Genomic DNA, 23922 nt, shown 5'->3' with positions numbered 1-23922 from the left:
CAAACAATTTGATGTGCCCGGGAGAAGGAGAGTGAACTTCAAATAGGTAGGCCAGATTTAATTATTCATTAATCAGTCAGTGGCATTTCTCTCTCTCAGCTCTCTCTCGATGTGTGTGTGCGTGCATGCGTGCGTGGTTGGTCAGGTTTCTGTGCGTACCTAAGAATCCTGCAGGCGCCCCTGCTTCAGACAGCAACAAAGCAAAGCTGTTATTGGAGAAAGTCACTGAATTCATTGTGCTGGATGACCAACCCCTTCTGTTGTTGAAAATGTGGGTTTTCAACACTTAATCGAACATTCGGAGTCTCGCTACACGTTGCCAAACCGGCATTTCATCTCCGAAACGGCTATCCCAAATCAGTACAAGCAAGTGTGTGAATTCATTTCAAAATGCTTGTAAAACATTGCAATGGTTAGTTTCACAACTGACATCTGGAGCTCAGATGTGTGTCCAGTGTCATTACTAAGTCTGACTCAGGGCCGGCCCAAGCCTTTATGGGGCCCTAAGCAGAATTTGATTTGGGGGCCCCCCACCGCTTCGGCGCTGACAATACTATTGATCGTTGTCAAATATACCCTGTGGCCACAGGGGCCCTAAGCAGGCGCTTAGTTCGCTTATGCGTAGGGCTGGCCCTGAGTCTGACAGCACAGAAGGACTCAAGTTTTACTTTGCAAAAAGCAGTGCTGCAGGCTAAGCAGTTTTGTAGCTCACACACAGGAGAGTCCATCGCTACAGCAACTGGGGAGATGTTAAATGCATGGAAAATTGAGACGAGGAAAGTCCATGTCATTTTAAGAGACAATTCCAGTAACGTATTAAAAGCAATGGATCGCCTTGGAGTTGGCAGTTTGGGATCCTACACCTGTTTTTATGTGAAGCCTACTTAAACTAAAGTTCAAACTTGCTTTGCAATACATTTAAATTTAATGCATTTTTGTATGTTTTTGCTCTTTTAATATGAAGTGCTGTGTGGTTTATTACAGCCTCATGTAACCTCACACATAATACCAACAACAACAACAACAATAATAATAATGATAATAATAATATTCAAGAAAAAAGAGCTCTGGTATCGGTATCAGCAGATATCCAAATTCAAGTATCAGAATCGGATTGGAACTGAAAAAAAGTGGATCGGTGCATCTCTAACACAGGCTGTCCTTTCCACTTTGTAGCTTTAGTGCTTTGTTCACTGACCAACACTCCAAATCTTTTCCAAGGGTCTCAATGCATATGTGAGCCTATTTCCTCTGAGACTTTGTGAGGCTGGAGAGCCAGTTTTGTTTCCTTGCAGCTGTCCCCTGCCTTGCTATGTGGATTCAGAGACTGGAACAGAGGGGTGTTTGTTCCTCCATCTACCCAGTTGCGATTTGCCAGAATGTCAACTTCAATACCTGTTGTTGAAACAATGGTTTTTCAATCAAAGACAGAGCACTATAACTGCTTGGTGCCATTTATTTGGTATTACTGACCAGCAATCACAGGTGTACTCTCCCACTGTTGAGTATAGCATCAAGAACCTTACTGACCAAAAAAAGGCCCTTCCTGTGGTTTATGTAATAGCCTAGTGATAATGAAGATCCATCGAGAGCATTTTTCAGAATTGACACCACCCACAACCTCACGTCTTGTGGCGTGCTGTCAGGAAAGTAGCAACAGAGCAGAAATATCAGAACCGTTGCAGCTGAGGTCCGGGCACTGTGAGCTGACAGAGCACTGCAGAACACATCACCAGGAGGAAACAGGGTGGTCTGAGAGCGGGGCTCTTACCCAAGTCCAGCCAGGTCCGACACCAGGTTCCCCAGAGCAGCAGCTGCAACGACAGAGAAGAAAGGGAGGGTGAAATTAGGGGCAGGTGGGCCGAGGCACGAGGCAGGCCAGGCATTCGGGCCCCCCAGAGAATGACCTGGAATTAGAGGGGTCTGCTCCCTGGACTCCAGTGCATGATGAGAAAGCTTTTCAGTTGATTGATCAAACTGGTGCAGCTCATATCACTGCGCGATCAGCCTAAGGAAAAGGCTGCTTGTACATTCACAGAAAAAAGAGGAGTGTGTCTGTGTATTCATCCCTGTCTACTTTGCCGCTATGTGGCTCTGGGGCTCCACGGAGAGCTTAGTAAAAAGTCATGACCTCACGGTGTGTGATGCAGACTGGAACAGAAAAATGGAATCAATCAGTGGCCGCTGATACGATCATCACGGCAACACTGCAGCTGTGGGGCATGACTCTCAGTGAGCAGAGCCACCTCTGTAGTTCAATAGCTGGCACAAAGCTCCACTGCTGCATTGTGGGAGAGTCATTTGGCTCAAGAGGTTTGAACAATGATAAACTCAGATGTCTCTGAGGTTTAAAAAGGTAGGCTTACCAATTCCCTTCAGCTAAAGCTCTAAAGTCTCTGATCAAGTTCTGATGTCTCTTTTTCATGAAAAAAGCCCTATGGTGTCTTCATTTTCATTACAGGACACTATGAATGGCTGTGATATTGTAATTACAGCTGTCAAAGATCTAATTTACTACTTTTTAAGGAACATTCAGACCTGTCTGGGCCATTTTGGTCCAAGCACACTTGAAGCAGCAGTGGAATAGGAGATTTTGGCAAGCCTCCAAAAATGAAAAGGCAGAAAATGTGTTCAAGATTGATTTAACAAGATTAGAGCCTAATAAACGTCAAACCCTCCATCCATCACAACAAACAATTAGGGGGGGAGGGAGAGAGAGAGAGAAAAGGAGAGTGAAAGAGAGAGACAGAGGCAGACAAACAGAAGACTTGACTTTTGGGGAAAACACTCAGAATGGAACTCTTGCTTTCATCCTAATTTGAGCGATGCCCTAGTCTCACTCTTCAGTGAACACTGTAACGATGTTTAATAATCTCATAAATATCCTGACTGAAACAGATGATAATTTTCAGCTCTATGACTACAACGCCACGTGACAGCAGATGAAAAGAAACTTTGGAAAAAAGATTTGCTTTAAGAAAAAAAAAATAAATGGGAAAATTATGTCTGGCTAGACATAGTGTAGGACATAATGTAACCATTATGTCCTGGAACAGCCTGTTGAGCATTCTTGTGATATGGGTGGATAGTGCTCATCTGACTGTTCTGTACCATCTATCACAGGATCAATGTGGCGCTCTCCCAAACAAACTCATCCATTTCAATCAAGCTCTGAAAACCCTGCCTCTCCATGCAAAAAAAAAAAAAAACGGGAAAAACACGACGCAATGCCGCTTACGTGCGCCTGCTCCCTGCGACTCACCGGCAGTCCCCTCAAATCAGCCCTGCACCGCTGCTTTGAGAGTGGTTTCACAGTCTGTTGTGTGGAGGGGGTTAGCTTTCGGTGCCCAGCCGTGTGGCATTATTAGCTCAGCGTCCATCCTCCGTTTCCCCGTGGTGATGCCGCACAAAGCCATCCCTGTCCCCACACGCTCAAAGGTGTTTCTGCTTTAGAGCCCCTGTCTACTGGCCAAAAAGGGCCGCACGGTTCTGCTGATGACAACGTCTTTGCTGCTTCACTTGAAATCAGCTTCGAGTTCGCTTGGTCAAATTACACACAATTAAGTGCTTCAAAGAGATCAGAAAAAGAATCCATTTAAGAATCCCTTCAAGATTGCTCAGTCCCTTTGCTCTTTTAAAAATGTGTGACAATAACCTATAAAAAATGGACAGGAGGCAGGGAAGGCCTGAGAACAGGCAGGTGCTTGGAGTATATTCAACTGGCAGCAGAGAGCAAGGCCATTTCCCAAGGCAAGATCGCCTTGTTAGCCACAGCCAGACACTGGGGATGCAATCAGGGCCCACACACAGGGACTGGGTAGAAGCTCTGACACAGCAGAGCTTTGGAGGAGGGGAGGCGGAAGCAGAGAATAGGTTTGGAACAGGCCCTGATGACCCTCAGTTTTGCCTCCACAGCAATGTCCCTCTAGCTCTCCTGCTCAGGAGACTGCATGACAGAGAGGGAGGGGGAGAGCGAGAGAGAGAAACTGCACCAGAATGACTAGCAAAATTAAATAAATCAAAATAAATTGATGCGCCTACAGGGTCCGTGTACTTGGCAGCCAACGGATTTTCATTTTAAAATGAGAAAACCAAAATCGGGAAACAAGCTGTTTCCCGACTACCATTTAGAAATAGGGAAACAAAAAACGAAAACTACCCATTTTCCGTTTTTTTGTTTTGATAATAGAAAACGGGAAATAAAAAAACAACCCGTTATCTGATTTTCTTTGGTGTGCTTATAAATGGGAATTGGGAATTAAAATATGTGTGTGGAAATCTTCTTTCTCAATTTTGTGTTGATTTTTTTTTGTTGTGACCTGGAAGTTGCTCCCACGATCTTGACGGTCACATAGATATAGAAACGTAGATACCTCAGTGGCTGCTGCTGTATGTCGCCGCTATGCGTCTGCACGTCCGCCATATTGGAGCGGTCAAGATCCGCTAGTAAACAAATACAACATGTATTGACAGGTGCTGACTTCCAAGACAGGGAACTACTCTGACTCTTACCTAGTTGCTCTAGTCTAGAGCCCAATTATTTTATGTTTACATACGACTGCACTGTATATCTGAACATTGATTTAAAACACTTGACGCACTACATTGTATGTAGTATTGTATTATTATATTATTGTATTGTTGTATTATTATATTATATTTGTAACTGAGGGGGCAGTTTCATCCGTAACTAGGTTCAGGCTAATTTGCTGTCACAGTGGGGTGTCGGTCAGGACACAGGAGTCAGGTTCCGGGTTTAGTTGTTTATTGGGGATTTAGAATGGGTGGATGTGAGGGTTTGTGTTGAATGTGTGTGGTTTCCTGTAAGGAGTAAGCAGGGAGAATGAATCAGAACTGATGGTTACATGGCGAATGTGCAATATACAAACAAGCATTCACGCAGTGTTGCAAAGTACATTGCACCGGGATAACATTGTATGGGACATACAGGCTTTAACTGCATGAATGGGTATGGAAACATTTCTACATCAAGGACACACTATCTTAATTAACATACACACACACCCTTCTCTCTCTACAGGCAATTGTATTACAACCAGTTGAACTTAGGCATACTACATACTTTGGCACAGACGCACACAACAACAGCACAATGCTTGGTCCCCAAAGGCTTGGTCTCCCCAGTTCTTCACCTCCCAGGTATTGTTGCGGTACTGAGGTGGGGGAGGTCACCACTACCTTTATATTGTCCCGTATCCTTGGCCCTATTGAGGCCCTGATTGGTGGCCGAAGGATACGGGCAGGTCAGAGGGCAAATGGTGACCTGGGGGCCGTCCTTGGGGGTGCGCCTGTGCCTCGAGTTACCTGTGGGGGTCCCCTTATCAGCAGGACCGTTTGGGCAGGTTTCACCTGAGTTGTAAACAAGTGCCTGTGAGAGATGGGGGTGGTACGCAAACAAAGACAAAGACAGAAACAGAAACATGTGGCCCTTTTCTACAATATTATAGTATGTATTGTAGTATTGTATTATTATATTATATCATATATCTTGGACAAACTCATTCCTCTCCATCTCACACTTTTCAGCAACATGTGAACACCTTTTGTTCTAAGGATTAATATCCTTGAAAAGTATAGTTTTACAGAGATATAGAAATCTACATTTTTGGAGAAACTCACAAAAGCTGAAACTCTAAATAATTTACACTTGATGTTGCCTATTCATAGATCGGAGCCAGCATGTCCCAGAAGAAGTTGTGGCTATTCAGAATGTTAATGTTTTGGCATAGAGCTGATTAGATCCGCCCCCAGTAACTGAATTTAATTTCAATAAGTAACCAGTATCATGTTCAATTTCTCACGTTTATAACAAACCAAATTATATGAAAATCGATTCAGAATTAAGCGAGTTAAAGTTGAGTTTGTAGAGAAGTCTGCATCTCTCAATACACTTTGTATTTGTTTACTGGTGGATCTTGACCGCTCCAATATGGTGCACGTGCAGACACATAGTGGTGACATACAGCAGCGGCCAATGAGGTATCTACGTGACCGTCAAGCGCGTGGGAGCAACATCCGGGTCACAACAAAAAAAAATCAACACAAAATTGAAAAAGCAGATTTCCACACACGTATTTTAATTCCTGGTTTCCAAGCACATCAAACAAAATCAGATAACGGGTCATTTTTTCGTTTTCTGTTTTCTATTATCAAAACAAAAAACGGAAAACGGGTAGTTTTTGGTTTTTGTTTCCCTATTTCTAAATGGTAGTCAAGAAACAGCTTGGTTCCCGATTTTGGTTTTCTCATTTTAAAACGAAATTCCGTTGGCCGCCAAGTACATGGACCCTACAGGGGCCACAGCTGGTCGCATCAAAAATGATTATAAGCACGTTAAAGAGTATGCAACATCAATTCACTCCCCTTGTGGTTAATATTAGTTTGTTTCACTGTTCAGATCTGTGGCTGTGTCAGGGTCGAAGGAGTGCTCAGTCGGCTGCTGTCCTTTTGGCAGCGCCTCACATTTCTTGAAAGTGCCGCAATACTTACTTTTGACTTTTGTAAGGTTCAACAGCTGCCTTGTCTTCCCTCACTGTTAGATGTCATGGGGGGTACATTCTGTGACAACTCTGGAGCACACACAAATCCCCTACAATGTGGGTTTTCAGTACTGGCAACCTCCTACCCCTTAATGACATTTCCCAACTCAGGTACTTACTGTGCTAAGGCGTGGGGACACTGGAAATCTGCTTTTGAGGAGAGCAAAACCTTTCCTCACAGTTTTTCCCTGTGGTTATTAACATGGTGACTCACGGCTGCACATTTTGCCTTGGAGAGAAAAGGAACATATGAACCACGATCATACAGAGCAGATGATCTCACAGCCTGGCACCACATACCTGCCATGGTGGAGATTCCGAGGATCACACCTATGGACAGTTCGATCTGTGTGCCCTGCAAATCAGAAGAAAACCAACTTTTTAAGTTGTTTAGCCCTAACTTTGCATACTTTTCTCCTTTATGGAGCCCTGCTTGGAAATGCCAGCTGCGTTCATCACACTATGGCAACCTCTGCATCTGTGGAAGAACACTAAAGCTGGATAGATACTATCCTCCTGTACTTTTCACACTACAGGACACACAGTGCATCGCAGTGAAGCTGTGGACAGGTGCTACTCCACTTACATCATCCAACTTGCAGGCACCTGATGAATTGCAGGGTGCCTGAGAGCGGCGGGACGTGGCATCCCTGGCTGACCTACCACCCCTACACTTGTCAGGTCGCAGCCAGAAGATAATGAAGCTGAGTTTGAACCTGGGCTGTAGAACTCAAGACAGGTACCTTGCCAAACGAGCCACCCAGGAGCTCCTGCTTATGCCTAATTTTTTGTGATTGATTTAAGTGGAAGTCTCTCAGTTTGTGTGTCCAATGAAAGGAATGTAATAAAATTCTCCCTCAATATTCTGCGGTGGTACTGCCAAGCTGTCTAATGTTAACAATTAAGCTCTAATTTGATTTCCAAGTAACTTCTAAATTAAAAATGAGTTTAATATTGTTGAACTGTAAGGGGGCCCTTTGAAATCAACTGTTATTAGGGGTGAACACCTCTGAATGGCTAAATGAGTTTGCAGATATGCTGTGAGTGCAGTTTGATAACATTCACAGTAATCATGTCTGGGAAGTTCTGGGGCCAAATTTCAGTGGGTTGGCAAAATTGCTAATGAGATATCTTCTGTGTTTTCGTTCTTGCTGAAATAAAACTTGAATGCTTAGGAAGGATTAATCACCTCAGAGCAGTTCTGCTTAATTAAGTAATTCCAACGTACAGGGGAACACTGAAGGGAAAACCTTAACAGGATAAAGGCAGCCTCCAAACTTCATAACTTTAACATTTCACAAAAAGTTGAATACAATTTCATAATCAAGTTTAATTTAATTGATTAATTCTTAGGTTTCAAACTTCTGTCAATGTACACTTCTATATACACTCATATACAAACTGGCTGGACTTCAGTGACCCTTAAACCAACTGATTTACTTCCTGTGTAGTCACACTGAGTACCATCATGATTATGTTAGGACTACATAACCCACAGTCCCCCACTCACCGCCACAATCATGATGGCATTGTCCAGGAAGCCAAAGCCAACAAAGGGAATGGCATTGTGAAGAAGCACTGAAATCACAAAAGGCAAAGAAATGTTAAGCACAGAGAGCAGACTTACAAGCCAAGAAAACAAGCAGAAAAAATCGGTCACTTCAACTTCAAAACGTTTTGACTTTAATCTCAAAAAAATTACTCAGAAATTTCAATTTTAATCTTAAAAAAAAAAAAAAAAAAACTTTTCCATTTATAAATCTCAAACGTTTCAGGTTTACTTTGGACAAAATGGCTTTTTTTTTTTAAGTTTTCACTTCAAAAGGTCAAAATAATTAGATGCTTTTTGTTCTCCTGTGACAGCCAATGTTCAGATATGGTAAAAGGGAGCCTTTGACTGAAGTGGCTTCCCCAGGCAGAAGTGACTTCCTCTCTGAGGGGTACAACAGCAGTGTCCCACCTGGAAATTAAACTAGTGTAGGGTATATGGACACATATCAAGTTATTTACAATGCTTACTCCTGGCATATTTGACCTAGCTGCGGGTAATATCTAGCGCTTCTTTTATGTGTGTCTGGCAAGGAAAGCCAGACTAAGCGGACCTCCAGTGACAGACCTGGACGCTGCGTTTGTTCCCCAACGATGGTCAGGCAACAGATCTCTCCAGCATGTGTCTCTGTCTTTGGCAACAAACCCAGAAGCCTCTGGTAGAAAATGGACTGCGGCCTCCCCGTAGGCCTGCTACAAATGAGCTTCCATCCCCTCAAGTCTGATAGACTGGCCCTTCTCAACAGTTCGATGAGTATTATTATTTAATACTGGCATCGTTTGTTCTGTTGTTCTTGCATGAGATGTGATTAGACATACACTATATGGACAAAAGTATTTGGCAACACCTGTTAATTACTGAATTCAGGTGTTTCAATCAGTCCCGTTGCCACAGGTGTATAAAATCAAGTACCTAGCCATGCAGTCTCCATTTGCAAACATTTGTGATACAAAATGGGTCGTTCTGAAGAGCTCAGTGACTTCAAGCGTGGTACTGTGATAGGATGCCACCTTTGCAATAAGACGGTTCGTGAAATTTCATCCCTGCTGGATATTCCACGGTCAACTGTAAGTGATATTATTAGAAAGTGGAAGCGTTTAGGAACAACAGCAACTCAGCCACGAAGCGGAAGACCACGTAAAATCACAGAGCGGGGTCAACGACTGCTAAGGCGCATGGTGCGTAAAAGTCGCCAACGCTCTGCTGATTCCATAGCTGAAGAGTACCGAGCTTCCACTGGCATTAATGTAAGCACAAAAACTGTGCAGTGGGAGCTTCATGGAATGGGTTTCCATGGCTGAGCAGCTGCATGCAAGCCTCACATCACCAAGTCCAATGCCAAACGTCGGATGGAGTGGTGTAAAGCACACCGACACTGGACTGTGGAGCAGTGGAAACGTGTTCTGTGGAGTGACGAATCACGCTTCTCTGTTTGGCAGTCAGATGGGCGAGTCTGGGTTTGGTGGATGCCAGGAGAACGTTACCTGCCTGACTGCATTGTGCCAACTGTGAAGTTTGGTGGAGGAGGGATAATGGTATGGGGCTGTTTTTTAAGGGTTTGGGCTAGGCCCCTTATCTCCAGTGAAGGGCAATCTTAATGCTTCAGCATACCAAGACATTTTGGACAATGCTATGCTTCCAACTTTGTGGCAACAGTTTGGGGAAGGCCCTTTTCTATCCCAACATGACTGTGCCCCAGTGCACAAAGCAAGGACTATAAAGACATGGTTTGATGAGTTCGGTGTGGAAGAACTTGACTGGCCAGCACAGAGCCCTGACCTCAACCCCATTGAGCACCTTTGGGATGAACTGGAACGGAGATTGCGAGCCAGGCCTTCTCGTCCAACATCAGTGCCTGACCTCATAAGTGCTCTACAGAATGAATGGGCACAAATTCCCACAGAAACACTCCAAAATCTTGTGGAAAGCCTTCCAAGAAGAGTGGAAGCTGTTATAGCTGCAAAAGGGGGACCAACTCCATATTAAAGTATATGTATTTGAATACAATGTCATTACAGTCCCTGTGGGTGTAATGGTCAGGCGTCCGAATACTTTTGTCCATATAGTGTATCTGTGACTCGTACAATGATAATTTTTCCCTGTTACAATTACCATTACGAGACTGACTGGACTGATTTACACATACTTTAGCTAAGCTTGTCAAGTAAGGTAACTTGCACGGTTAGACACACTTCTAATTATGTTTTGCCAGTGCATGTCAAACTACAGTTATCACTTCATGATCTCCTGTAGTTTGACTTAGCTGCTGATAACCACTCCGAAACACACAAATCTTTGTCACGTTTTCCCTTTCGTGTTGTCCTGTCTTACAGTAATTTTCTTGCAATTGATTCATTAATTCATTTCTGTTCTATTTGTTTAGATACTGTATTTTATTTTGTTTCATTTTGTCAGTGCTTGTCTGCGTTGTGTTAACTTGTTTTATTAATTATATCGTTGTCTTGTCTGAATTTTGTATTGACAAATTGGGCTCTAATAGGTTTAAAAGACCTCATATTACATTCATTGAGGAGTGTTAATTATTCTTACCAAATGGCCGGTGCCTCTGTGGGGATAGGCAAGTCCCGTACATAATTGGTACCCCGTGTGAGCAAGACTAACATCCCCCTACACTAGCAACCTTCTGGATTACCACACTGCACCCCAGGCTTATGCTCGCCTGTGTGGGGGGCGGGCTGTGTGTTCAGAACCCAACAACTAAACTTGATGCAGCAGGAGCCAGACCTCACAATCATGAGCTGGTGTCACCATAGAAAGCGAACCCCATTCACTTCCACATCAGCCTAAAAGTCAGCTTCAGTCAGGGGCTGGACACAAGGGAAACTCACAAACAGTGAGATACAGATTCATAAACACACCAGCAAAAGGCTTTTAGCTGGCCAACATACTGTAGCAACTAGGGGCAAAATGGTTATCATTTCATTGCACTTTCAAGCATCAGTCATGAGAGATGAGAGCACAACACCACAAGAACAACTAATTTAGTTTCTGCCCTCCAGATTTTGTAACTTTTGAAAACTTTTAGGAATATCCATAATAAACCTGTGAGCTGTCCGTGCAGTGCTGCAAAAAAGTTGCTAAATGAAACTTCTCACCTGGGTAGCTTTCCCATTTCTATGGCGCCAGGAATGTGAAATTGTACCATGGCCCTCACTAATATTGTGAATGATACGGTGTTAGCTCAAGGCATTTTCCCAGGATCCCATCTCGCAGTCTGCAGCTTTGCTTCTTAAGGAAACTGCAAACTTCAATTTACTCACCTATGTCACCTTCCTACATCAAAGGCCAGCCTCATGCCAATTAAATATTATCTTGTAATTGCAGCTTCTTAAAATTTTCCTTATCGATCTGGGGAAAATAAACATATCTCGCATAACAGTACATATGCATGTGAATAAACACCATGGGTTGCGGCAACCTTAGACGAAACATTATAAAGATGAAGTGGATTACTGTAGTTGGCTAGAGAAATAAACAGGGAGAGAACTAATAATGTATCACTCTGGTCTGTCAGTGGGACTGACTGAAGTGGGGGGATTTCCAAGACAAAACCCCTTATGATGGTAACGCTCTTACCGTATCTCAGCTGAGCTGCTGTGGGTGGGGCCATTTCCAGTTTCTCTGAAAGAAAGAAGAGAGATAAGTTTGTGCGCGTCACACATATTAACAAAAGCGCATGGAGGTCAGGGTGGAGCAGAAATTTCCCCACAGCGCCATGCGGGAGGGCAGATTAGCGGGCCGTGACGTCAAATGGTGGCGTGTCGGGGGGTCGGCCTGTGCCACATGCTGCTAACGGGACCCGCAGGCGGACCTGCCTTAATTACGCGCTGCGCTGTTCCCGCAGGCATCCCACGGCTCCCCCTACACCGGTACAGTTACTGTCTGAAGTGGCAGAGTCAATTGTGAACAGCTTAGTCAAAGCTCTTACGGTTCAGCTCACTACAAAACGCTGAGCCTTGTCATCACATTCCTCTCATAATGACCTCAAGTTTAGCGAGGACATGGGAAGGTGCCACTCAAGATTAAAAAATATACACACACACAGACACACACACACACACACACATTGCACTGCTGACTCTTTCAGACTGGGGACAGTACCTCATTCACCCACCCTGCTCCTTGAGAACCAGTGAAACAGGTTGCTTGGTCTCAGATTACAAGGTACTGTTATTGGAATCACAGCATCTGTCTTGTTATTATTCCCCAGGTGGGATCTTTTCATAACCACAACAGGGGCATAGCCACAAGTGCAGCCTGCTGTAGCTTTGAGTGATTGTGTTGTTGTGCAAATGTGTTTTTTCCTGACTGTCACCCTCCCAATAGTATGACCCTAAATTCATTACAAATGCAGGCGATGTGCTCTTTGTTACTACACACACGCTGCTAGACAAATGCAGGTAAAAAATGTCAATTTTTAAGGACAGATCTGAGACTGAATTCATCACAGAGCAGAAAAGTGTCAGGATGACTAGCAAACAAAGAAATGACTAGTTACTGCAGAAATGTTACAGTGTAGCTGCTTGTCCAGGCCACTGTACTCTCCCGTTTGGACTACTGCAACGCCCTCCTTGCAGGCCTCCCAGCCTGCACCATTCAGCCGCTGCAGCTCATCCAAAACGTAGCTGCTAGGCTGATCTACTATCTCCTCAAGTTCTCCAACATCACCCCCCTACTGAGATTCCTCCACTGGCTCCCAATTGCAGCCAGGATCCGCTTCAATATCTTGTCTCTCACCTTTTCTACTGCAAGAAAGACTGCCCCGACCTACCTCATCCTACCCTACGCACCTGCTTGACAACTTCGCTCCACTACATCCGGACGCTTCATTCCTCCCACCAACAGAACGAAAAGCCCACGTTCCTCACAACGACATTTTTCCATCATCGCCCCCCAGTGGTGGAATGAACTCCCCACCACCCTGAGAACAACTCCTTCACTCCAACCCTTCAGACGTGGACTGAAGACACACCTCTTCAGACTCCACCTGGACTGACACCATTGCCATTTTAACCTTGTAACTTTGACCTTGTAAATCTTAGATTCCAAACTTGAAGTTTTATCTCTTACCTTGTATTGTGCACGTTTTTGCCTAGGTAATATAGCGGTACTTTACTGTCCCTGTGATTGTATTCGATATATGTAATCCTAGATCAGATTAGTTCTGGCTCGCTGCACCGACCTTGTGCTCAGCTTCAGCACTATCTGCATTGTATGATCTGTACACATCTTGCCCTTGTGCCCGTTTGCCCACTATATGCACTTTTGTACATTGCTTTGGATAAAAGCGTCTGCTAAATGAATAAATGTACATGTAAATGTAGCTAAGCTCTCCACTTGAATTAACTGAATTGCCTTTTCCAAAAAACTCATTAAGTTTTTTAGACAAGATGGAGTAAGAACAGATATGTGCTGCCTTGTCACTCTCTGCATTATGAAAAAGACAAAACGATTATGTCTCTAAGCATCATAATACTGTATTTCTTCATAATAATCTACAGCTTCCAAACGTGAATTTCAAAATCACAAATTCTTAGGGCAATTCCCGTCTGGAAAACGATCGACTTAGTTAAGCACTTTAGACTAGTTTACCTCAGGTTTTAATTTAGATTGTACTTTAGATTAGATCAGAGTATCACTATAATATCCTCACAGTGACGAGACACGACGTAGTCGGGTTACAATACTTCATCGCCTGCACAACTCCAGCTTTTCCTATTATAGGAGTGCAGAGGCAGCACCTCGTTACGATTGCTTCCCGAAACACGACCGGCACGCTCATTATACCGGTTTGAATGAACGGCTAACGCGAACGAACAAAAATGACAACACACCACAGACAGACATTTGCTCTTTATTTTCGGCCTGGTTAACGTCCCCCTGAATTTGCATGTAGTGTTTCATGACGTTTAGGTTGCGCCACATTTGAGGGCTTATTATGAGAAAAACGTCACTTTCTGAAAACAGCTCTATCTTCAGTTTGGAAACTATGTATGAATATCCTATTTATTAGGGTAATCTATTCGTTAGGTGGGTTCACTTACGAAAAAGTAAGATAAAAACAGAAAAATTCACAAAGCCTTCCATTTTTATTCAAACCCCTTATCATACGTGATAAAGTATCCATGCACTTATTTTTTGGGGTTCCTCAGCCTAGCTCTTTTTCCTATTCGTTAGGCTATATTACAATAAAAATGTTTGCAAAAATGTCACCGGTGTTTTAATGTGAAATCATAAACGTGAATGTAAATGCCTCTGTTCTCGAGTGAAAGGGCAAGCTCAAAGTGTTTTTCTTCGAAGTAATTCTAACGTATTTGATTCTATTTGATATGCCCATAGTAATGACACTGTTATCCCACCGCTAACAGTGACGGCCATTGACATGTTTACATTTACTGTGAGCACTATGTACATGTTTCAGTAATTATCAATTAATACATCAATAGTAGACACTTAAAAGACTGTGCGTACCAAAATGGTTGTTTTATCTGTACAATAACATGTCTTACTAATCTCCTAACCTCTGATGCAAAATCCTCTTCTCAAAGTCCAACCAAAAACTAAATTACCCAACCAGAAAGCAAATTACTTCAATCATGTGAGTGTGTATGCCATTCACGGGACAATTTACATATGCATTAATAGCAACTTATTATTTCATTCTATGTTGAGTATATATTGAAAAACATACCAAAAATACTGTGGAGCCTTATAAATACAAAATTGTTTTTGGTCATTATTGTAGCTGGTATGATTTAACATTTTAAATGGTAAAATGTTTAAAAAAATGTTAAAATTAAAATATTTGAAATTAACAATTTTTTAAAAAAGTAGAAAAAATAAATTATGTATCCAATGCATACATTTTTATGTATATATTGACTAGCCCCTCTGTATATCTAAACCACTGATGAAATACAGTAGGAAGAATAAAGGTTATATAAAATGATTCCATTTGAAAACACAAAATCACCCTAATGTCACCTCATCATGCTGTGACACCAGCTAAAAACGCCTGAATGTAAGGGGTTACATGACCTGCATGCTGCCAGCTCTTCTCAGTGTTCTGTTCAAGTTTCTGTTCTCTTGCTGTCCAACTGCAGTGTGACCGCAATGTTACCAGAGCAAACTCTGGTTTGAAAACTCATCAATACTGCTGCCACCCCACACTGTGACCAAGAAACCACCACAAAATTCCACTCTTATAACACATTAAGTAAACAGTTGCTGCAGTGTAAAATGTGAGTCGTGACAAAGGCACTTCCATTCCACAACACTTACATCTACTGAGGTTAAGTACATATTGCTTGAAGTCTTTGATGGTAAGTGACAAGAAAGTATATGATGTAACACGGCTTAGAAGTTGATGACAGTGTGTGGCCTGGAACTTTACTATGATATCTGGCTTGGAAATCTATGATGACACACAGCTTGGAAGTCTATGATGGTATGTGACTTGGGAGTCTATTGTGGGGTGTGACATGGAAGTATATGATGATATGTGGCTTATAAGCTTATGAAAGTAAGTGGCTTGGAAGTCTTACGAAGGTACACCACTGCAAGAGCACTCAAAAATTGTTTAAAGACAGCCTGTGGTTCAGAGTCCTAACAGTACTAAGAATGCAATCCATCACTGGCACCCTGTGCTGGGGATTGTTCAGAGTGACTACAGAGTCAGGCCTTTGTGTGTTACTGAGATATACTGCACCTACTCTACCTACTCTATTCACCAGCTCTACTGCCACCCTGGGAAAAGAAGACGACAGCTCATTACAATACAGGGGCATTATATTTTGTCAGGATCTGAACCGCAACATTTTTTCTCAGCAGAGTGGTCTGGGAGTGGGTCCAAGAAGGAGACACTTACAGGATATAGAGGAATAGAGAGAGAGAGAGAGAGAGAGAGAGAGAGAGAGAGAGGGAGGGATCACTGCAAATGAAGGCTGAGAGCAGCGCCATATGCTTGTAAGCTGACTGGTCAACAAGAAGCACATAAAAGATTAACAACGCAAATGGGTGTTCAGTCATGGCCGTAAACGCCAGAGAAGATGAATGTGAGAGGCCGAGAGTGGCTGGCGAAACAGTGCGGAGAAGCAGCCGTAGACAACCTTGAAGTGGTGAACGAGGGATGTTTCTATAAATAGCAGGTGAGCTCAAGCAGAGGAGATGAACGGCGTCTGAGGTGAACACAATACCAGGCATCTGGGCTGACTCCATGGCAGAGGGACATGTGTAAAATGCCAGCTCCAGCTCCAGCAGCAGGTGCAACATGTCTCTGCACTTCAGCGAGGTACCAAATTCCTTTACTCACCTACACGGCTGCATAAATGGCTCCAGGATAGAAGCACCCTGGTATACTGGTATATTGGGGACATTTGTACTTGCGCTTGTGAAGCATATTACCCTGAGAGGGTGTTCCAGCATAGGGGTGAAAGGGTCTTCTACCCCTCTGATAAGACTTCAAACGAGAGAGCCCAGCTCCACAATGAAGAGTGTTTCTTCACATATAGATCTGACAGAGATTATAAATCAAGGTCAAAAGCATACACATATATAGCATGTGGTTAAAGGAAACAATTTCTTATATCATTGAATAAGGACGGATGAAATAATAATAGACACCACTAAATAATAGAACACAAACAAGTGCAGAAATGAGTTCTCCAGTGAGAAGTTCTCAGATGGAGAGATGGCTGTTTTCCTCAAAGATTTTGATCACACATTCCAAATGATTTTTATTTTGGTATTCAAAAATCATGGCATCCTCAATTTGCCATAAAAATATGATACAAGATATTTCAAAAATGTCAAGTTACTTTGGAGTGCTGTCTCTATTTTTCATTCGTTTTGACACTCAAGGCACAGTTTTCTAATTATTCGTGCATTTTATAGAAGAGGGTACTGACACCTGAGAGCAAGAACACTGAGAACAATTCCATGAACACATTTTAACTGGGTTATACTGTAATAAACTGATTTTGGGAAGCCCTGCAGTAACTGCAGAAGATAAAGGCAGCTTGTTATTTGTCAAAGATAGGAGGATTCATTCCCAGTAACTTGTTCTACATTAAGACTGCGGGCTTTAATGCTCAGTGCAGAACTGTTGCTCGATTTTTGTCTGCCCATTCATATTCAGTTTTGAAAGTAGCCTGTATCTACATTTACATTTATTCATTTAGCAGACGCTTTTACCCAAAGCAACTTACATAGGTTACATTTCTTTACAATGTTATCCATTTATACAGCTGGATATTTACTGAGGCAATTGTGGGTTAAGTACCTTGCCCAAGGGCGCAGCAGTGTCCCAGCGGGGATCAAACTGGCAACCTTTCGGTTACAAGTCCTGCTCCTTAACCACTATGCTACACTGCCGCGACTATGCTACACTGCCATATCTGATGTCAGTATGAACAGACCTCCGTCCCACATACAGTATGCATATAAACAACAACAAAAGACATTATGTCTAGTCACACAGAATTATAAAAACGAGGTTAACGTGTTGTATGCAGTGACATAAAATTCCCCTCTGACACATCCAGTCCCGATGTGAGCATCCACACAAAGGTTGCATAGCTAGATATTTGATTTATTTCCACATATTCATGTGGCCCAAATCAGAACTGAAAAGATGTGACTTCAGGGTGTGTTTTCACTGTTCACATTGCCCTAAAAACATCTGAACTGGGTCACATGCGAGGGAAATAATCATAATTGGGCCACTTTTAGCTGCAGTCTGAATGTAACCTTGGTCTCCCTTACAGCTGTTTGTTTATTGAATCTGATGTCCTGGCTTAACTGGAAATCTAATGTGGAGGTATAGCATACATTTTTACTCATTAATGGTTTCCGCAAGTCAGTTCATCAATGTGTCATTCAGAGGGGATTTAGCAATAAATGATCCAACAATGATCCTCAAAGAAATATCTATCTTCTTGGCTTGCCTAGGATATCCCGCAGCTTACTGTACAACCCAAGTTGAGAAGACTCAGCTGGAAAGACCTGTGAACAGTTTGCGACAGCCAGGTAATTCTGCAAATCTAGAATCAGATGTAGCCTTTTGCAGAAATTGGTTAATAAAAACAACATGGAAAACGGGGCCTTCTCTTAAGATAAATGTTTGCTGTGTTTAATTATCAGATGGAGGAATTCAATAACGGTGGACATCTCTCATTTTAGTCTGCTGCATCAATAAAAGTCATCTGTTGCATTGCAGCTGCTGATGTTACATAACCATGGGCAACCTGCTGCAGCAATTAGACAGAAACAGAGATCTGCTGCTCATTGATCTTATTTGAAAAGCAAATACAGAGTTCTTTTTACCTCCAAATCCAAGACAGCCCTAGATGCCCAAGAAGAAAGGTCAGCTGTATATTTCAATTTCAAAAATTACATTTTATAATAAAGATATAGCAAATATACTACAACCATGCTGTCCACAAAAAAGTAACGCCACCCTGAAATGTGCAACGACTGTAAATATAAGCACAGGGTTAGAGAATTCCTAAATTTAAAATAACACATATAAACTTGTGTTAATTTTTTTTCAAATTACCAACCACTACTCCCCACCACACAAGAAAAAATAAACAAACAACCATTCAGGTATCTTAAATCTCAACAATATCATTTTCACTTCACAAGTCATGTAACATTAGGAGGGACACTTACAGGGGAGCCCAGTTCCTGAGAGGGCTGAATGGCTCAGAGCCAATCACTTTCCTTCGAGTAGCCTAAAAGACAGACACATTGCTCACAACAGCCAACAAATTAATGAGAAGGATGTAAAAAATTGTCTTTCTTCCAAATAGGTCACACATGGTCTCTTCCAGTCAGCCTGAAATAAAATGCATGAAAATAAAAACTGGTGTATACAAAATAACATAATTACAGACCTCTGACAAAATGAAGAGCAAAGACCTGAATATCTTGGCTGAAATATCCTTTGGGCTGTCTTGTGCCCAAAGATAGCAACCTCTATTGTTGATGTACAGTTTTACAATCGTAGACATGGAAATGAGAGTGAACTTCATTCATTCCAGTCTGTGACATCCTGACTCCTGATCTGCATTTGACTGTTGCTGTTAAAGGGGAGAGCCAAAGATATTCTATTTATCATGACTAGATATTCAGTTCTATGTCCTCTATGTCTGCCATTGTTTAACCTAGAAGTATTATGATTGGCTGGCTCTTTCCTCTTCTTCTTTCCTTCAGTGTCTCCCTATTTAGCTTTTTTAAATTTTAGCATACTGAATTGCCTGCAAACTATTTGCATTTCCATGTTACTACCTGAAATACAATCTATTTAGATACTGCATTTTCATCTGGATTTCAATGGTATATTGTACAAACATGTTCATTCAGTCCTGGGTATGACGATCTGCTATATGATCTAACTACAATTACAATGCTGATACTACCAACAATTCTAAGACTACTGCCAGTAATAATAACACTAGAAAGCTCCTATCTGCATGGGCTTTCAGACACAGGGGTGAAAAGAAAAAGGGGAGTGTTGGGGTTAAGATAGGACACTGAGAGAGAAACGGAAATCAATGGTGCTTAGCAGATAATAGAAGCTAGTGGACGACCACATATATCAGCCTCTGATACACTGACAACTTGGTCAGATCTCATTTTCTCATAATTTAAATCATCACATTCAGGATGACAATAATGCAGTGTACCGACCATGCGTATGGGGCCTCATTTAGAAGAGGAGGGGCAGGATGTCTGAGAGTTTTCACCCATGACTATGTCCACTCCCTCACTGGCTTTCAGAGAGAGAGATCAGATGACAAGTTGACTGACAATGGTGTAAAAACCTGAGGGGAAAAAATCACCCCGGCATACTGTGGGCTCACAGCCATGATGCCTTGTGCAGTGGGGTCAGAGTAATGATCCTCTGCCTTCGGTCTAATTTACCACCGATTCTTCCTCTGTCAGTTGTCAGTAGGCTCCCCTGACAGCCCATGAACTGGAAAAAAAATTTCATGGTTACCTGGCCTCCGCTCTGGCTGGGTGGAGGGGACACGGACAGCAGTGTCTGCGGTCAACACAAAAGGCAGTGCCACTAGGACAACCGAAACAAGATCGCGTCTGAGAGAGCAAAAAAAAATCAGACTCTTCCCTTCCTTTTGAAAGCAAAACTTTATGTGCTGATGCAGTGAAGTATAGCCTATGAAATATGATTTAAGCCTGGAGAAAGAGAAACAAACACTAAACAAAACAAACAAGAAACGATTCCCAGATGGAAGGCATGCTGAAGCCCAATGTGGCAGAGAGAAGCACTGCTCATGTCTGGTGCCAGCTGGGGCAGCCTTCCAGCAGGAGCCCGGGGACATGCTGGATGTTTCAGCATAGTGCAGGAAACAGGCGATGACTGTTGGCGCGGCGACAAAGGCTGTTTGGTCAACAAGGCATCCATCTGCTGCCTGGCCCAGACGGCAGCTCCTCCTCAGGTAGCTTCACATGCCGCTTATGCACCCAATCACATTGAGCGATTTTCGGGTAGGAGGCTTTTTTCCCTGGGCTTTTGCACTGGTTTCAGTCCTCTTTGGCACCAAAGGGATTTGACCGGCACATGTGATACAAGGGGTTGGCACACACGTGCAGGGTTAAAAATAAACTGGGAAAAAAATGGCTGTACCCTTGGAAAGCTACATAAACTGAAGAGACCAGTGAGTGATGAGGCTCTCACCTCTTGGAGATTTTGAAGGTGGCAACTGATGTCACATCAGAAAGCACAGAGAAAAAATGTGTTTTTACTGCCTTTGCTGACCCTTACATGTGTACATGTTGGTTAGAGAGGTAGGGAAGGATTATTTAGGCTGTTTATGGATGGAGAGCAATATATATTTCAGCATTCAGAGACAAACTCTAAACTTCAATGGAGTATCTGAGCTTCAACAGAAGCTTGCCTTGCATCTCCGCTAGCCAGGCTGTTGATGTTTTATTCAGCTAGCTAGCACAAACATGCCATCATTCTCATTACCCACCTACCTACCTACGCATCTGCAGTGAGCTGCCTGTAAATTTTTACTTGATTGTACCTAATGTTATGGTGTTACTTCCGTGCTCTTCATAATAAATCCTTTATTATTCATACATTCAAACATTACATGATTTGAAGTAAAAAAAAAAATCAATGTTTCTGGTAATCAAAATGATTCAATATAACCCTGTCTCTGTCTCCCTTTTACAACCCACACAGCACATACAAAGACACTATAACACTAAAACATTAGACACAGTTATCTAAAAAGCAGTTACTAATCGGTGCTACATACATAAATTGACAGCCGTGTTCTTCTTGTAAAACTATCACAGACAGTTTCAGGGAAGTTATCAGTTCGAAAAGTAAGCTCCCTGTCACCTCTGTTTCTTCCTCACAAGCCTTTACTATTTGTGCTAACACTGCCCATACTTCAAGAAACACCATCGTTACAGTGAAGTATGGTGGCAGCAGCATCATGCTGTTGGGATGCTTTTCATCGCCAGGGACTGGGCATCTTATTAAAATCGAAGAAAGAATGGATGGAGCAAAATACCCACTGATCCCACTGAGAATCAGTGGCATTATATGAACTCCAAACAGTGTGCAAAGCTGTTAGATACTTACCCCAAAAGACTTAAAGCTGTTCTTGCAGCAAAAGGTGGTTTTACGAAATACTAATATGTGGGGTATGAGTACTTATGTTAACAGCATATTGCATTTTTTCACTTTTCTTAAAAATATTTAAAAATTTAAAATAATTAATTCTGAGTTTCAGTGTTTTTAAATGAAATATTACACAGAATGAAATTTCAGTGTATCATCTGTAATTCTGTAGAATGTGCAAATTGGTCAATGATCTGAACAATTCTGCAAGTTACTGTATATATGACTAAATTTGGACGGGGCTGCTGGTGACTGGATATCTGTGAGGAACAAGCTGGCTTCATTGAAAATCCACTCTGTCCGATTCCCAGTCGGTTCATATTTCTAGCAAGGCAAATTGCTTATGAAAGGGTATGTGCTGGCGTGTTTTTGTTTTGTTTTACCTTTTAACTTCATGGAAAAACACACCAAACAAGCCAATGCAAGTTCTTCTCTTTCCAGTTGGATCACTGAAAGTCCATGTAATTTGTTCATGTAAGTCTACCTGCCCTCCGTCATCACATCGCTGACGTTTATATGCGATGCCCACTGCAACAGTATGTATTTATATGTAAATGCAAGCATCTATGTCCACAGTTGGACACTGACTAAGGCAGTTGGGGTTAAATTCCTTGCTAAAGGTTACAGCAGAAGCGCCTCACCTGGGAACCAAACCGTCAAACTCCGGGTCACACTCTCTGTGATCATTAAAGATCCCACAGTGCTTCTTGCAAAGAGTAAGGGGTTGGCTAAATTCCCAACAAGGCATTTTAAATTAATTTTATTATCCCCCAGTTTATTTGGCTGTATAATTCCCTCTGTTTCCACATCAGCTGATGTGTTGTGAGCGTCCTGGCATAAAAAGGACACCCAGATGGGTGCTGCATGTTAGTGGTGGTTGAAGTGAGCCCTCCACTCTTCAGTGCAAAGCACTTCTAGAACCTTGAAGGATGAAAGGTGCTATACAAATGCAATCCATTGATTTCCTTACTTCCCCTTACCACTATGTCACATTCTGTTCTTGTTTGAGGAAGTGACACATCCAAATTTCCACACAGTGGAAGCAGTGCTGGAGAAGATCAGATATAATGCCAATGCAAATTATATATTAATAAATAATATACAAACACAATATATACATGGATTTTAGAGAATATTTATTTGGTCAATTAATAGAATTGTAGTATGTAAATTACTGCCGTTTAGGTATATTGCAGTAGATTTCTGATTTGCATTAATACAATTTAATTGCATTAATCCTTGGCCTGCACAGCATATTTCTCAATATATTATAGTATATTTCATTTCTGTATGGAAGGTTGATGCGGTACAGCACTTGATATATGTGCACTGATAATTCAATATCACGGTTAATAATCCTATAATGCTTCACGCAAATAACACTTCTCAATGTTCTGTGTGACGCTAATTTACTGGGGGCCCCTGGCAAGAGGTAATGAACACAGGGAAGCAAATCAATCCACCACTCACAGGGTTCACTGCCTAATCTAAAGGGCGAGGGAAATTCGGTGACAAGGCTTTTTGGCTTCCTTTCTGTAACTAAGCCTTTATTTATGGCTTTAAGCACTCTCCACTCACCCTGAGCATGTAATGAATTCATGCAGACTGCCACTGTTTAAATGTCACAAATTAAGTTTAATTTGTATGGCTATGCACAGATATTGGGTATGAGACAATAATCAGCTGCATGAAGAGCAGCAGGCTTACAAATTCTAAATTTGAACAACATGGTCATTTACCTCTCATTCATGAGTGATAATAATAATTCTGCTATTAATAACAATAACAATATCAGCAATAACAGCATTGTTACCAAACTTACTTCTGTGCTGGTTGTTGATGTAATGTATTTACACGGTCTCCATCCTCATACATACTCACACTGCTAGCTATGTGACGTATGTGAACATGTTAACATATTCTCCACTTGTACTGCCGAATATTTAGTGAAACGATGCAGGAACAAAGTTAAGTATCAGGTCAAGTATCTTTCATAAGGGTAGAGTAGCAGACAACACACAGTGCTGAACAGCCTGAATAGCCATTCCTTGTAAGTACCTTTTAAGATGTATCTAACTGGAGCTTGAATTACATTTTTGTCTGGAAAAAGTCTACAAACATTTGAGAAATAA

General features: G+C 42.1%; 1 protein-coding gene across 3 annotated transcripts in view; it reads right to left on the bottom strand.

Moving 5' to 3' along the window:
* The window catches only part of LOC118784510 (transmembrane protein 65-like), a 52770-nt gene that overhangs the window by 5917 nt on the left and 22931 nt on the right, over nucleotides 1–23922 (bottom strand). For all 3 annotated transcript variants that reach the window (XM_036538770.1, XM_036538771.1, XM_036538772.1), the window contains exons 3-6: nucleotides 11707–11751; nucleotides 8071–8138; nucleotides 6861–6915; nucleotides 1772–1814 (exon numbers count right to left, since the gene is read on the bottom strand). In XM_036538770.1, coding sequence (XP_036394663.1) covers nucleotides 1772–1814; nucleotides 6861–6915; nucleotides 8071–8138; nucleotides 11707–11751 — 211 coding nt within the window. The remainder of the gene's footprint in view (nucleotides 1–1771; nucleotides 1815–6860; nucleotides 6916–8070; nucleotides 8139–11706; nucleotides 11752–23922) is intronic.

Source organism: Megalops cyprinoides, chromosome 10 (assembly GCF_013368585.1).
Source record: "Megalops cyprinoides isolate fMegCyp1 chromosome 10, fMegCyp1.pri, whole genome shotgun sequence".
Classification (NCBI taxonomy): domain Eukaryota; kingdom Metazoa; phylum Chordata; class Actinopteri; order Elopiformes; family Megalopidae; genus Megalops; species Megalops cyprinoides.
This window is presented reverse-complemented; position numbering and strand designations above follow the sequence as displayed.